General features: G+C 43.1%; 1 protein-coding gene across 2 annotated transcripts in view; it reads right to left on the minus strand.

The window, feature by feature from the left end:
- Positions 1-12343, minus strand: part of PPP4R3A (protein phosphatase 4 regulatory subunit 3A) — a 54297-nt gene extending 41954 nt beyond the window's left edge. For both annotated transcript variants that reach the window (XR_011047908.1, XM_068397502.1), the window contains exons 1-2: positions 11116-12343; positions 1841-1896 (exon numbers count right to left, since the gene is read on the minus strand). Coding sequence is in view for 1 of the 2 variants with exons in the window: in XM_068397502.1 (XP_068253603.1) it covers positions 1841-1896; positions 11116-11257 (198 nt within the window). In the remaining variant the exon portion in view is untranslated. The remainder of the gene's footprint in view (positions 1-1840; positions 1897-11115) is intronic.
- Positions 12344-14795: the final 2452 nt, after the last annotated feature.

Raw genomic sequence — 14795 nt, forward strand, 5'->3', positions numbered from 1 at the left:
TTTTGGAGTACCGAGTTGATTTTCTTATGGTTTAGTGAGTTCAGACAGTTCAGGGTTCTACAAGCAGAGCTGGAAGGAAGCAACTCTTTCTTTCAGCTGCTAAGCTCCAAGCTTAGCTCATATGGAATCAAGTTTAAATTCTGAACTTGACTTTTACAAAGGGAAAGGCTAAGCAGGCCTCACCTGAAAGATAAGTGCTACAAAGTAGGATTAATACACGCACCAAGAAAGATTTGGTATTTCTAAGGCTCAGGGTGGAGCCCTACACTTAATCTATGTTAGAGGCTGCTTTGCTTAAATAATACGAACAATCCACCTGCAAATATAAATTGCTGTATATGCAGCATTTGAAAGCTTTAAGAACAGCACTTTTCCTTCTCCAGCACAGAAAACGTACAGTGCTGTTCCAACAGGACAGATTCATGTTTAATATTTTTATTTCTGTAACCATGTTTTCACAACCACCAGTATTGGATTTGTGCAGTGCTAGATGACAATACATGTCTGACCCAGAGCAGCAATGAGCACAGATTCGAAATACTGTTGCACTGACAGGCATGTGTGGTGGTTTGCACAAATCTTACAATTTTATGCCTACTTTAAGCAGACTTCATGTTTTATCTGGCATAAAGCATATTGATACAAAGCTCACCCCTCAATGCTCTTTGAAACAGGTTTGAACCAGCAAAGCAAGTTTACAACAGATCAGCACTTTATGCCATAGAGCCGTGAAATATCAATGTCATTTTAGGAGTCCTAAAGCTTCAGTTACTGTATCATAGAACCACGACCTCAAGCTAGTCAGGATTACAACTAAGACTTAAGTTTGCTTAGCATTTTTGCTGGTCTTGTTCTTTCTTACTCCCTGCAATTGATTCTCCACCCTACATTGGCCTTATCAGTTGCTCAGTACAGACTGTTTATATAGTGCATGATGAATTACATCAAGTGGCAGATACAGGTTTTTTTAACCCAGACTGGTTCTTCCCATTCAGCTAAACATACAATCCTACAAACAGCTGCAGCCACACGACCACTGGGACTGCCGGTGAGCAAAACTACAGCATGTTTATGCTTGTAATAAACTATTAAAGCTGCAGACTGAAGAGTGTTTTAATGCATTAACTGTACCTGACAGGATTTTAGCAAGCCTGAGCTGATCAGAGAGGCAACAAAATACAATCTAGTTCAGCATTTCTAAACTTCCAACGGTAATTCCCAGCATTTGTGAGATAAGAATAGCAAATAAAGTGCAGGACCTACGCTTCACTTCTCGCCCATCTCAGTGGCATTCTTTAGGGGCTCACAAAGTATGGCTTAAATAATTGAGGCAAGGTGTAAATTAGAGGTGAGAAGCTGCTTTTAGGTATACAGAATGCTTTGAAGCAGTAGCAACCCTTATCCATCTTCCAAGTAAAAGCCAAACAAAGGTAAACATGTAAATAGCTTTAAAGCCTCCTAGTCTTCTCTTAAATAAAATACATTGAAAGTTGTAGTATCTGAAATATAAAGAAGAAAAAAAGCCAGATGATATTAAGCTTCAGATACTATAATCCTCAGGAACCTCAGCTACTTTTTGATTTTTATAACTATGCTTTGCCCTTCTCTCCCAAAGCGTTTTTTGGTGTAAACCAGAGTGCAAGTCATCTATATAACCTCACAAAAAATGCAGAGAAATAACACACATGTATCACGGAATGCACAAAAATGTTGAGAACTACTTTGCCTCCTATCTTTGGTTCAAGAACATACAACGTAATTTGCAATAGAGGCAAAAAATGACTGTATTGCTGAAGTTAAAGAACCTGCCTTTAAACGTGAGGAAAAAAAAAATGTTTACCTGTTGCTTCTGGTACGCGGTGTTCGGGTTAATTTTGGACTCCAAAAGAAGAGAGCCTAGAAAAAAAAAGTTCCACTTATTTACATGTGTACTAAAATTCCAGTCTCAACATGAATTTTCTGACCACTCTTTCCTCAAGTAGGTATTAACAACTTTCCTCACAACAATAAGCCCATTAAACCCATATTCTACAGCTTTATTTCATTTTTCCCTCGAAGATATTGTTCACAAAGTACAGAACATTCAAGAGTGTTCTGAGGACTGGAATTTTAACCTCTTTCTTATTCTGAGTAACGACTTTTCTGCAGAAAATTTTTTAGGGATTATAAAGACTGCAAAAAATCAGCACACAGAAAGCATCACAATGCCATTCCATAGATCACCTACAGCTGTTTTGTACAAAATTTGCTAATCATGTGGTATTTGCTCTTAAAGTTTAGCTAAAACACTTATTTTAGTTTGCTGGAAAGCATATCTAAAACTAATGCCTAGAGCAGCAACCATTGTGACTGCCAATACCAAAAAACTTTAGACATGATAAACTTAGGAACAATTTCACAGGTGCTTATACTGATTTAAGACACAGAACAGCAATTCCATTCTCATGTCTGTCTTCTTGCCCTTCCTTTTGCATAAGCATTAGTGTTGATGCATGTCACATTTAAATGGTTCAGAGGGTTGATCTAGGTGAAAACAATCCTTAAAACTGCTTTTATTTTTGGTCCAATCGCTTCCCTCATCCTCCTTGCTGCTCAGCTGCACAAATGCCAGTGCATGAGGGACTCTTTAGAGCCATGACTTAAATTTATGAATCTGCAGAGCTTCACTCAACATACATGAAGAAGTACCGATAAATTAACTTGCATAGTCAGTCTTGTAACTAAAACACAAGGCTACAAGCCCCCTTTAAACAGGCACTTCTCCATTCATTTACCTGCTTAAATTTATTCTTTAAGGAAAGTCCAAACTTTCTTTAAGAAAAGTCTCAACTTCTCAGTTTCACAGCTACAGTTCTAAGGCAGTCTTATATTTATATTACTAGAATATTTGCCAAATATCCTCACAAAATATATGCTAAAGAAAGACTAAAAGGCTTCAAGCACCTCAAATATGCAAGCTTAAGAACTTGAAGACAGGACAAGAAAACAAATTACTTGGGCTTGAAAAACATACTTGGACTTGAAAATTGTACTTCCAAACCTCACAGCAGAATCAACAATGACTAGCTAGTTTTTACTATCTGAAGAGTATACCAATTATAAAACCCACAGCAAAAACTACCCCAAAGCAATGTTTGTTTACAAAGTATCACCATCCACAATCTCATACGTTACATTTACAAAAAAAAAAAAAAATCCACACTCCTTTCCTGAAGAACTGCTACTGACTAATAGAAGATTATAGAACAGTTTGGGTTGGAAGGGACCTTTAAAGGTCATCTAGTTCAACCTCCCTGCAATAAGCAGTGACAGCTTCAATTACATCAGGTTGCTCAGAGTCCTGTCCAACCTGACCTTGAATGTTTCCAGGGATGGGGCATCTACCACCTCTCTGGGCAACCTGTGCCAGCATTTCACCACCCTCATCGTAAAGATGTCTTCCTTATATCTAGTCTAAATCTACCCTCTTTTAGTTTAAAACCATTACCCCCTGTCCTATTACAACAGGCCCTGCTAAAAAGTTTGTCCCCGTCTTTCTTATAGGCCCCCTTTAAGTACTGAAAGGCCGCAATAAGGCCAGCACTGCTCTCATGAGAGCAGAGTAGAGGGGCAGAATCACCTCCCTCGATCTGCTGGCCACGCTGCTTTTGATGCAGCCCAGGATATGGTTGGCTTTCTGGGCTGTGAGCGCACATTATCAGCTCACGTCCAGTTTTTCTCGCACCAGTACCCCCAAGCCCTTCACAGGGCTGTTCTCAATCCCTTCATCCCCCAGCCTGTACTGATATTGGGGGTTGCCCCAACCCAAGCGCGGCACCTTGCACTTGGCCTTGTTGAACCTCATGAGGTTCACACAGGCCCACTTCTCAAGCTTGTCCAGGTCCCTCTGGACGGCATCCCATCCCTCAGGCATGTCAACCACACCACTCAGCTTGGTGTCATCTGCAAATTTGCTGAGGGTGTGCTCCATCCCACTGTCTACGTCACTGATGAAGATGTTAGGTTGGGGGAGGCCAGGGAAGAGAGACTGAAGAACCAGATCACAGAACTTCACTTGCTGAAAGAGTGGTGTATCATTTAAAAATTACATAATTATCAGAACAGTTTGCTGTCTGATAAGAAAGGTTATTACTTCATGAATTTAGAAGCTTTACCAAGGATTTTGATATTCATTAGCTTACTGTGTATGTGATAATCAGATACAATTAATTTTTTTTTAATTAACAAAGTAACTTACCTGTGATGGCTGCTTCTTCCCAATTTCTAAGTCTGTTGTTCTACAAGAAGCAGCCTTCACTAATAAAGTTGGCTTGAGAAGCTATCGCCCCCTCTCAATTGCCCCTGCAGTAAGAGCTGTTTACAAACTAAGATACAATCCACCAAAACTGAACTAAATAGCCCTCAAGGGAAAACAAGACACAATGAAAAAGCAATCTCCCCCCCCAGCCCACATATACTACCCTTTCTTTTTTTAAGGGTTCTTCCAGTTTTCTAATCTGCATCAGCTCTGTTAACAAAGCAGCTTATTTGCTTAAGTGTGACAGAATAACTAAAGAAAAAAAATAAAAATCACAAACTATAAGGCAGGAAAGAGAAGGAAAACATCTAAGATGAGCTTTACTGATGAATCCAATACACTGTGGTACTTAGGCCATGGTCTCAAGCTTTGAATTTTGGGTTTGCCTAGTGAACATCTAAAAACAACATTCCCTTCTCCATGACGATCAGTGATAGGCAGTATTTCACTTCAATCTTACTTTCAGTTTCAAAGCCTCAGCTTCAACTACATGAAGTTTTAGAACATTATTTTGTGCTACTAACTTGGTTGATTAACTTCTAGAAAAATCTTCACTGTCTAGAAATATTTAATAGCAGCAAATACGAATTAGAATCTTCTAAGAACTAAAAGCAATTTCTAATTTCAACATTATATTTTAAGTACTGAATAGAGATCTACATATATGGAAATTAGCAGAATATCATACATAACTTGAACACCACATTTGACAAAATACTATTTAAACAAAAGAATCTTGAAGACAATTGAATGCAAACATTTCATCTTCCAGGCTAGAAGCAGACATTAGAGAATGACCTCTTTACTGGACTTATCACAAAAGAGCATTTCTTCTCTTCTACTAAACCTGATGCTTGCAGGAAAGACAAATCAAGCCTTATAAGGCTTGACTTGCTTCTCATTACCACATGATTCAACTTATTCCTCACCATTCCAGACAGTAACTAGAAAAACATGAATTTGGAGATAGAAACATACTGAAGCCTAAACTGTGCTCTATAACGGCCCCGAATCCATCTTTCTGCAGAATCTGATGCTCCATTTGCGCAATTTGTTCCCCAAAAAGCATTCAACAATGCAAAACCAGTGACTATTCTACTAGTTACTTCAGTGAGTTTATTTTCACGCAGAAAGTTTTACAGGATCAGGCCCCTTCCCAGTATGAGGCAGTCTTTGGCTCTGTTACTTGCTTCTGGGAACTACGCAACAGTAACAGATGACCGTAACACAAAGATATTCTTTAGAAAAAGGTTACATAAATCTAACATACCGCAAATAAAGTTCTCTATTCAAAGTCAGTATCAATATTGATTCCTAAATACAGTTCAAGATGCTTACTCTTGCACTTATCATAAGCAATTACTTTCTATGTAGGTCTTTTTCTCTTGGTACTATCCTACAATACATTAAGACTACCCAGTTTACTTTATAAAAATATACCAAAAAAATTTTATCTTCATTGACCCAATGACTCAATTCAAATTTAGGCAAGACCTGAAAACTCACCTTAATACAAGCTATGGTTTTAATAAACCCCCCAAAATTATGCAAATCTAGTTATTTTCTGAAGTATAGCCTTGAATGAATTTGTAAAGGTAACTAAAACATTGGTGCCAGAAAGTAACATCTGAAACCACCTATAAAGAAGAAAACATTGATTTGCAGAATTCTGTGATTTGCCACTGTAATGCAATACAGCACAGCTGGGTCTTTCTGTTAGAACACCGGTCTGTGCTGTGAAAGAAATGCGTGTACAGGGAAACACTTGCTCCAAAGAGATTACATACAGATATACAATGCTATTTTCAAAGATATTTAGAGAACATCAAATATCCTAATCCAGTAGCCTTAAACAACAAATCTGCAGACTTGTTTACATATACGCATATGGAGGAGACCTGCTGATACAGAATACTGCTCCTCTCCCATCAAACTGTTCTGTGGGTCCTTCCTCAAAAGGACAAGAGGTACAGTATCGCTCATTACTCCTCACCAGTATAAACACGTTTATGTTTAAATGAAAATTTCAATCCAAGAGCTGTTTTTTGCAAGACACACACAGGGGTTTAAGTTCTGCAGTCGGTTCTGCTGCTTCTGAATTACAGAAACCAATCCACAGAAGCTTAGGAAACAGCTCAGAGTCACAGAATCACAGAATCAATCAGGTTGGAAGAAACCTCTGGGATCATCGAGTCCAACCATTGCTCTGACACCACCCTGTCAACTAGACCATGGCACTAAGTGCCATGTCCAGTCTTTTCTTAAATGCATCCAGAGATGGTGACTCCACCACCTCCCTGGGCAGCCCATTCCAATGTCTAATAACGCTTTCTGAGAAGAAATGCTTCCTAATGTCCAACCTGAACCTCCCCTGGCCAAGCTTGAGGCTGTGTCCTCTTGTCCTATGGCTAGTTGCCTGGGAGAAGAGGCCGACTCCCACTTCACTACAACCTCCCTTCAGGTAGTTGTAGACTGCAATAAGGTCACCTCTGAGCCTCCTCTTCTCCAGGCTAAACAACCCCAGCTCCCTCAGCCGTTCCTCATAGGTCAGACCCTCCAGAGCCTTCACCAGCTTGGTCGCCCTCCTCTGGACTCGTTCCAACACCTCAACATCTTTCTTGAAGTGAGGGGCCCAGAACTGGACACAGTATTCAAGGTGCGGCCTCACCAGTGCCGAGTACAGAGGGATGATCACTTCCCTAGACCGGCTGGCTATGCTATTCTTAATAGAGGCCAGGATGCCATTGGCCTTCTTGGTCACCTGGGCACACTGCTGGCTCCTGTTCAGCCGTCTGTCAATCAGCACCCCCAGGTCTCTTTCCACCGGGCTGCTTTCTAACCACTCTTCCCCCAGCCTGTAGCGCTGCATGGGGTTGTTGTGGCCGAAGTGTAAGACCCGGCACTTGTTCTTGTTGAACCTCATGCCGTTGGTCTCGGCCCATCTATCTAACCTGTCCAGATCCCTCTGTAGGGCCTTCCTACCCTCCAGCAGATCAACACTCCCACCCAGCTTGGTGTCGAGGTCCAAGAATGCACTCTGCATTCACAAGAGACTGTTCCTCAGTCTAACACATTTTTGGAAGGTCACACCCAAACATCATGTAGAGGGCAGAACCAGAAGAAAACAAACAAAAATCCCCCCCATCCCCCATGTTTTTTTCATTTTAACCTAAGGTAAGTACATAACCACAAAATTTTCTGTGTTGCTTTCCTAAAAATAAATAAATAAAATTAATCCCTTGAGTTTGAGCAAACTTAAGTCAACTTTTGGCTAAGCCTTCTGCCAGTATTAAGGGGTTACTGATACCTAGTCTAAAGAAACAACAATGTGGATGCCTACCCTGTGGCAGTAGTCATTAACATACAGAATGCAAAAGTGGCAAACTACAGCTTCTGAATAAAAGTGATTAGATAGTTCCTGAAAGATAGCTGGCAAATATGGCCTCCAATAGGGGAGCTCATTTTAGCTCGACAAAAAGTTTAGTTAAAGGACTAGTAAGCTTTAATTAAAAGTTTAAGCCTTCACATTAACCCAAGTTAGTTGAACAGAAAAGTTCATTTTAGAGGTCGCTCCAGTCATCTGGGCTCAGAACAAAAACAAAAAGAGGTCTGAAACCATGCAGTGAAAATCTAGAAGCACACAGATATTTTAAGAAAGAGGCAGGCCACAGCAGCCTAAAATGCCACATGAGGAAAAAGGTAAGAAATCAAAGGCTTCTGATTATACACAGAAGCTCATGTGGAAGGTGATCATTTGCAAGAGTTCACTATTGCTCTACTGCAACTCAAGTAGAACACACTGCAACTAGGAATCACACAAAAAAACTCTTCAGGGTTTTAAGTAAAAAAGTTAACAGTTGTTTAAGTGTAAAAAAAAAAAAAAAAGAAATACAATTCTCTATTTCAAAGCATATCTGATCTGAAAGCAGTTTATGATATTTCTCTACTGTAATAGATCACTCCAAATTGCCTGCAATGACTCTTAAAGTTTAGTGCCTGGGAGCATTAACAACATCTCAGCAACACAAATCACTCATTTGCTCTAAATTCTTTTAAGATGGTGTTAAAAAAAACATCAACCCAAGAAAAAAAACACTCCTATAGATAAAAAAATTGCACTCTTATTCAGTTCTTATTGCTTCAATTCCAGCTGATAGCTTACCTTAGACTTGACATACTGATTGTAGCTCCCTTATCTGAACACCCTGACCCTGCCATAACATCTCAACCACTTGCAAAGCAGCCACGGAGCTACACCAAGCCACAGCTGCACAATCAAAGACTGAACTATGTGCCAGCCCTCATGGTAAGCCAACTGAACTTGGCTGCTCCTCTGGTAATCTGCCGTTGCTCTGTACACAGCTGAACTGGCCCTTTAACAGGAGTGGGAATTTCCCATACACACGAGGAACTACTGCTAACACCCCCCACGGCCTCCCCCACTCAGGAAACAGAGCCTTCAGCTTCAGGCAGATCCCGAGGTTTTCAGTCAGCTTCCTGCAGTAAGTCAGTGAGAACATGCCAGTGTGCACAGGATGAATCTCAGCTGAAATGCTAGGAAAAGCTGGTTTAGAAAAGGAGGAAGGAAGAAGTTTCATTGTGGAAAGAGGAGGAGCTGACAAAGAAAGACAATACAAGAACGCAATGGAAACATGAAGGCAAATGGCGTATAGGTCAGGTTCAGTATGTTTTTGATAACTAGAAAAAGAAAAAAATCACAGTCAACTACTTAATTTAGTTAAAAAAGCATGCACAAGAACACACAAATTGCATAGTGTCTAAAACACGTCTGGTGTTACCTTTTTCCAAACCATTTGCTCACATGTAAAAATGACTCTATTTGCCTTCAAAATTAGCCCACAAACAATTGACACTGGGAGTAAACAAAATATAAATCACATTTTATGAGGTGTTTACACAAGCAAGTTAGAAAAACTAGCCTATTAATAGGGTGCACATTTACCCAGGACTGATACTACCTACTAAATTAAGAACTTAAGCTCTGTATATTATTCAATACTCTTGAAGTACATGTATCTGTTTGAGAGGAGTCTAATGTGTGTATCCTATCAAATATACTTCTGTGTATTAGCTGCAATCAGTAAGTTTCAGCCAGTTCTGCTTTGATTAGAGTATCTTAGCTATGGAACACAAAGTAATGACTTCATCTTTGTTTTGGGATCATTTATACCAAATTATTTTCCTTCTTACAGATGTTCGTTTTACAACAAATAAGCTGGCAACAACAGCCCAATTCAGGTTCTAATCAGTCTTAAGCATACGTATCCCACTGAAAGTCAATAAAGGGATTTTAGTTAGAATGGGCTATTTCTTCACAAGCAGGTTAGGAACTGCACTTCTTTTGCTTTCTTTTCTAAAAAGAAAAAAAAATCAGGAATTGTTTAGTGTATAAAAGACATGAGTTTCTAAACATGAGCACAGCAGCCATGTAGACAGCAAGTACTGCATCTACAACAAAACATGCAGTAAAGATTAGCCTAAAAATTTCATGATAACCTTCTTTTCACCTCCCCTCCTCATGTTGAAATTAAACTAAGTCTATTTCCATTTTGAATGCTTTTTCTTACACTATGAAGTTGGCCAAACCATAAATGCACCTTCTTCAGTGTAAAATAAATAAAATCAAGTATCAATTTAACTTCTTAAAGTGTAATCAAGAAACTACAAAACCCTGAGATTCATGCTTGTCTGAAGCTCATTTATCAAAATCCTGCTCAGATGAAAGTTTGATTCCTCCATATCAGTTTATGATCTTTGCTGTAGAAATTATTGTACAGTTTGTCAGAACTTTCTCAAACAGTAAGAATTAATGATTCTCAAGTTGCTTTTCATCCTAGTTCCTACAATGAAAAAGCCAAATAAAGAAAATTACAAGGTCTGTTGACAGTCACAAGCTACAACTACATCTACAAGTCACTAGATTCAGTATATACGTAATGAAGTAGTAAGTCATGCACTGACAGACTTTACTAGCAAAATGGTACATGCGAGATATTGCAAAGTATACATTTTAAAATCTACTCTGATCACAGAAGTCGTGAACTCACTTAACCAATAATCAAGACTAGCCCAAACATGTAGCTACAGGGGTAGATACTACTCCTCAACCTATACTATTATCATAGGTTATCAGAAACTGTGAAGGAGGTTGATAATGCATCGTTTTAAATTTATTTACAGGAAGATCTAGAACTGCCTAAGGCCTGAGAACTACCATTCCATTTTAAAAAAAGCATCTCTGAAAATGCTGTTCTGTCCACTGTATCGTCTTTACGACTGTAACAACTGTACTTAGATAACTGTTGATAGCTTTTAGAATGTCTTGCGTAATTCTTGCTACCAAAGAAAAGGGGGGGGGGTGTTAGCCATCCAACAACCGTTTAAAAATTTATCCTAAAAAACATGATCTAAGTTTTGAACAACTCTTTTCATGAAGGCACAATTTCCAGAAACATCTAAGCAAGGCTACATCACAACGATCAGTTTTGAAACTGGAGTACATTGGGCATGTAGTGATAGATCACTAGATATCCAAACCCATACAAGACTGAACGTATTTTGTATGCAACACTGTGTACTCACTATGAACCAAGTGCCTACTATGCTTGCACTTGATGGCAATCTTCCATTTCTTTCACTTGGCCTAACACAAATGAACCACGGTTAGTGCCTACTTGCTTTTAGGAATCACATTTGAATTACACAGCAAAACATTAAGGCAACTGACACAAAGCTAAGCCCAGTTCCTTTTCTGTGTAGGATGAGGAAAGATGGTACCTTCAGACATACACACTTACCATCACTCTCTGCCCTGACTAGCAGGGACATGCCCTTCAGCCTCTCCACGTAGCAAGAGGACACATGCCCTGTGCCTCGATCATCCCACTGGCGGTCCTCATTTAGCGTGTAAACCTTCACCCTCCGCCGGGTGTCAGTCATCCTGCCGCCTGCCACACCACAGCCACCACTCTGGTGTGCAATTGCTGGAGGAGCAGGGGGCTGGCCGGGGGCTAGGCCCCCCTCAAAGGAGGGGAGCGGGAAAGAAGGTAGCAGCCCCACACAGGCACGCCAAGCAAGCTCTTCTCACTCCTCTTCAGTTCTCCAATGAGATCCTCATTATTGAGGGTAACAGAGGGTTGGGGGGCGCAGGGGAAGAAGGGGAACAAGAAGAGGTGAAGATGTGAAAGGGGAGCTGCTCCAGGCACAGTCAGGCGCTGCACAAAAAGCGAGTAAGCCTACGCAGGGGAGAACCGCAGAGAGAAGAGAGGCTCTTTGCAGGGTGAAGGGCAGGCAGGAGAGGCGGTGAAGAAGGGATCCTGGAGAAGTGGATCCACGGGAGTAGAAACAGCAGTGGACAGCAGATGGCACGGGCGACAGCGGGCAGCCGCCCGGGGTGACAGGAGCAGGCGACCCCGGAGGCCGGGGCCCTGCGAGGGAAGCAGGCGGGAGACTGGCGAGGCCGGGCTGAAGCAGGCGGAGGGAAGCAGGCGGGAGAGGGGCCGCTCGCCCCGGCCTGGAGATCGGCTCTATTGTGCAGCAGCTGCCCAGGCCCGAAGCCCCTCGCTCGCCGTCCGTCAGCGCGGGGCTTCCAGGAGCCGCCCTCCTTCCCGCCGGGGCTGGCCGGGGCCTGCGGGCACTGCCTGTCCCGGGGCGGGATGAAGCGGGCGGGCGGGCTCAGCGCCCCGTCTCCCCCATGGGCTCCCGTCGCAGGCGGCGGCTTCACTCCCAGCCCGACTCCGCCGCCATATTCTTCTTCCTCCTCCTCCTCCTCCTCCCAGTGCTGCGGCGACTCAGTCCCGACTCCTCAGCACGCCCTACGACGTGGCTGTGCTCCAGGCACTCAGCAGCCCAGCAGGCAGCGAGGCGCTCTGCCCTGCCGAGAGGGCAAGCAGCGACGGCGCGGTGCAGCGCGGTCCGTTCTGCCCGGCTCCCACCGGCTCCGGCTCCGTCTCCGCCTCAGTCACTGCGCGGCCGCCATCTTGGTTTCACCTCTCACTGGAGGCGCGGGGTCTCCCAACCAGCGGCGGCACGGGCCGCCCGCCAGCATTTAAAGGGCCAGCTGCCCCGAGCGGGCAGCGGGTTGGGAACGCGCTCGCGCCCACGGGCGAGCACGCGCTGCTGGGCTTCGGGAGGTCCTGGCAGCCCTGTTGTACAGCAGCGCGCCCTGCGCCGCGCCCAGCACCGCCCCCACGCAGCGCCCTGCCGGGATCGCTCTTGGACTGCGCGGGCGGGACAGGCGTGGGGCCCGGGCCGTTACCGCGGGTCCAGGGAGCGGAGGGGCGGCGCGCCCCAGGCCCCCGCTGCCCGCCGCGCCCGGCGGCGGCTTTTCCCGCGCTCGCACCGCCGGGTGCTGCCGGGGCCGGGAGGTGACAGGTACCGCGGCGGGGAGGCAGGGGCCGCCGGCAGCCGCGCGCCGCGCGGGGCGGGGCGGGGGGGCAAACGCGCGGCCCCGGGTCCCAGCGCAGAGGGGTCCTCGGGGAGCTGCCACCGCCCCTCACCTCCCTGGGTTCCAACTGGGACCGTGTTTCGGGGTGTCTTTGCTTTGTTGAGCACAGCTGGAGCGGTCCTCTCGCAAAAGAGTTTTTTTTCTTTCCTTTTTTTCCTGTCACGCATAGCTGAGTGATCCAAAAGTTAAACAGCTCCTGGTTGAGCGGCTGTTGGATCTCCGCAGACAGAGATAGATAGGATCTAACAATTGCAATAACAAACAGAAGCTGTCGAGTCTCTGCTTTTGCCACTGCTGCCAACATCTGAACATATGTTTGACAGATTTCCCTAAAATATGCAAAAACACTAGTGCATTTGGGACCCCACAGACACACCACTGCATGAGAGGGTCCGTTTCAGAGTATATTCTAGATATGCTTAGTACATGGGAGCTCATTGCAATTTATATACTCAATTAGATCGATTTATTTTTATTTTATACTTTCAAATAAGTGTTGATATTTGTTTGTCAAAGTGAGTTATACTGGGGCTGGTTTGAGCCAAACCCACAGATTATGAGCTTTCACCCCAGAATTAATTACGCGTCACAAGGTAGCTGAAGGTATGTTGTGCTGAGTTGTTCTTGGTATGGTGTTCTTGGCTAATGCAGTGAAAGGTTTGGAAAGATTCAGTTGTCTGAGCACTGCAGATTACAGGCCTTGCTGAAGGGACACCATCACGCAGCACGTGCACAGCAAGATGCTCATCGCCTTCCTTTGGCGACCCGTGCAGCCCCCGCGGGGATGCGCCTGGGGAGGGGCTGTGCCAGAATTTCTCTTAGGCAGTTCTGGAGATGGATTTTTGTGACTTCAAAAAAGTTTGATGTCACTTAGAGAAACTTCCCCGGGACTGTTATACTCATTCACAATTTACAAATTGTACCCTCTTGTGGCCATCAGATTAAGCATAGACCACTGTTCACTGCGGTTTTGATTCTTTCAGGTTTTTTTGTGAATTGAAAAGAAGTTCAATGAGATTTCAGTTTGCATAGTTTGCTTTACGAAAATTTGGGGTTCAGCTTCTTTTCATTGGCCTTGTGCTATTTTGATCTCAGTCTGAACAATGCTCAGCCCAACAATAGTGCCCACTTGTCAGGTTTTATCCCAATTCTCATTATATTTGCCAAGGGCTTTTATTTTTTTTAAACATCTCCACCCCAGTGATTCCAGAAGAACGGTTGGGCACTGAGGGCAACTTCCCAGGCTGGAAAGAAGGTGTGAAAGAAAAAACCCACTCAGTTTATTTTTCTTAGTCATGAGTTAGAGGCAAAAGTGTGTCAGGTCACATCTCAATTCCTTCTCTCCATTTCCAGAGGTTTGAAGGATTGTGTCCAGAAGGAAATATCTTCCAGGGTCTTGAGAGGCCATTCTTAACGGAGTTAAAAGGTTAGACTGCCTTAGTTCCTGTAAGTAATCAAGGACCTTGCCCTGGCAGAGGTTTTGGCCCACCAGGGATTGAGTAATAAATGAGGAAATGGAGTCTTGAATACAGTTTTACACTTCTCATATTCATAGCAAAGTAACTGCATATGGATCAATGTAATAGGAATAAGGCTAAAATGGGTTTACCAATGAGGGTCTCTCACACAGCAGTCAAGACTAAAGAACAAGATAACTTTTTCTTTCAATATCTGCTCATAATTTTGGGAAAGAAAATTACGTTGTTATTATGAGGAACTTCAGACATATAACTTGGAGCTATGCACTAAAGCATTATTAGAGTTCCTAAAAATCCTAGCTAATGATTTTCTGACCAAAAAAGATCATATTAGGGAAACTAACAACTTCATACTTTATTATGGTGAAGATAATTGCTAGAATGAAAGTCAGTGCTTGCCTGAGTATTTCAATATGGCTACATTCAGTATGTGCAAACAAGGTTACAGTCCATCCTATATACACACACGTGGACACTGGCTATGTCTTCTTGTTCCCAAGACATGTTTTGACCTGTTCCCAAAAAAGCTGTGGAAAATGAATGACTTGAGTGA

Source organism: Nyctibius grandis, chromosome 4 (genome assembly GCF_013368605.1).
Source record: "Nyctibius grandis isolate bNycGra1 chromosome 4, bNycGra1.pri, whole genome shotgun sequence".
NCBI lineage: Eukaryota > Metazoa > Chordata > Aves > Nyctibiiformes > Nyctibiidae > Nyctibius > Nyctibius grandis.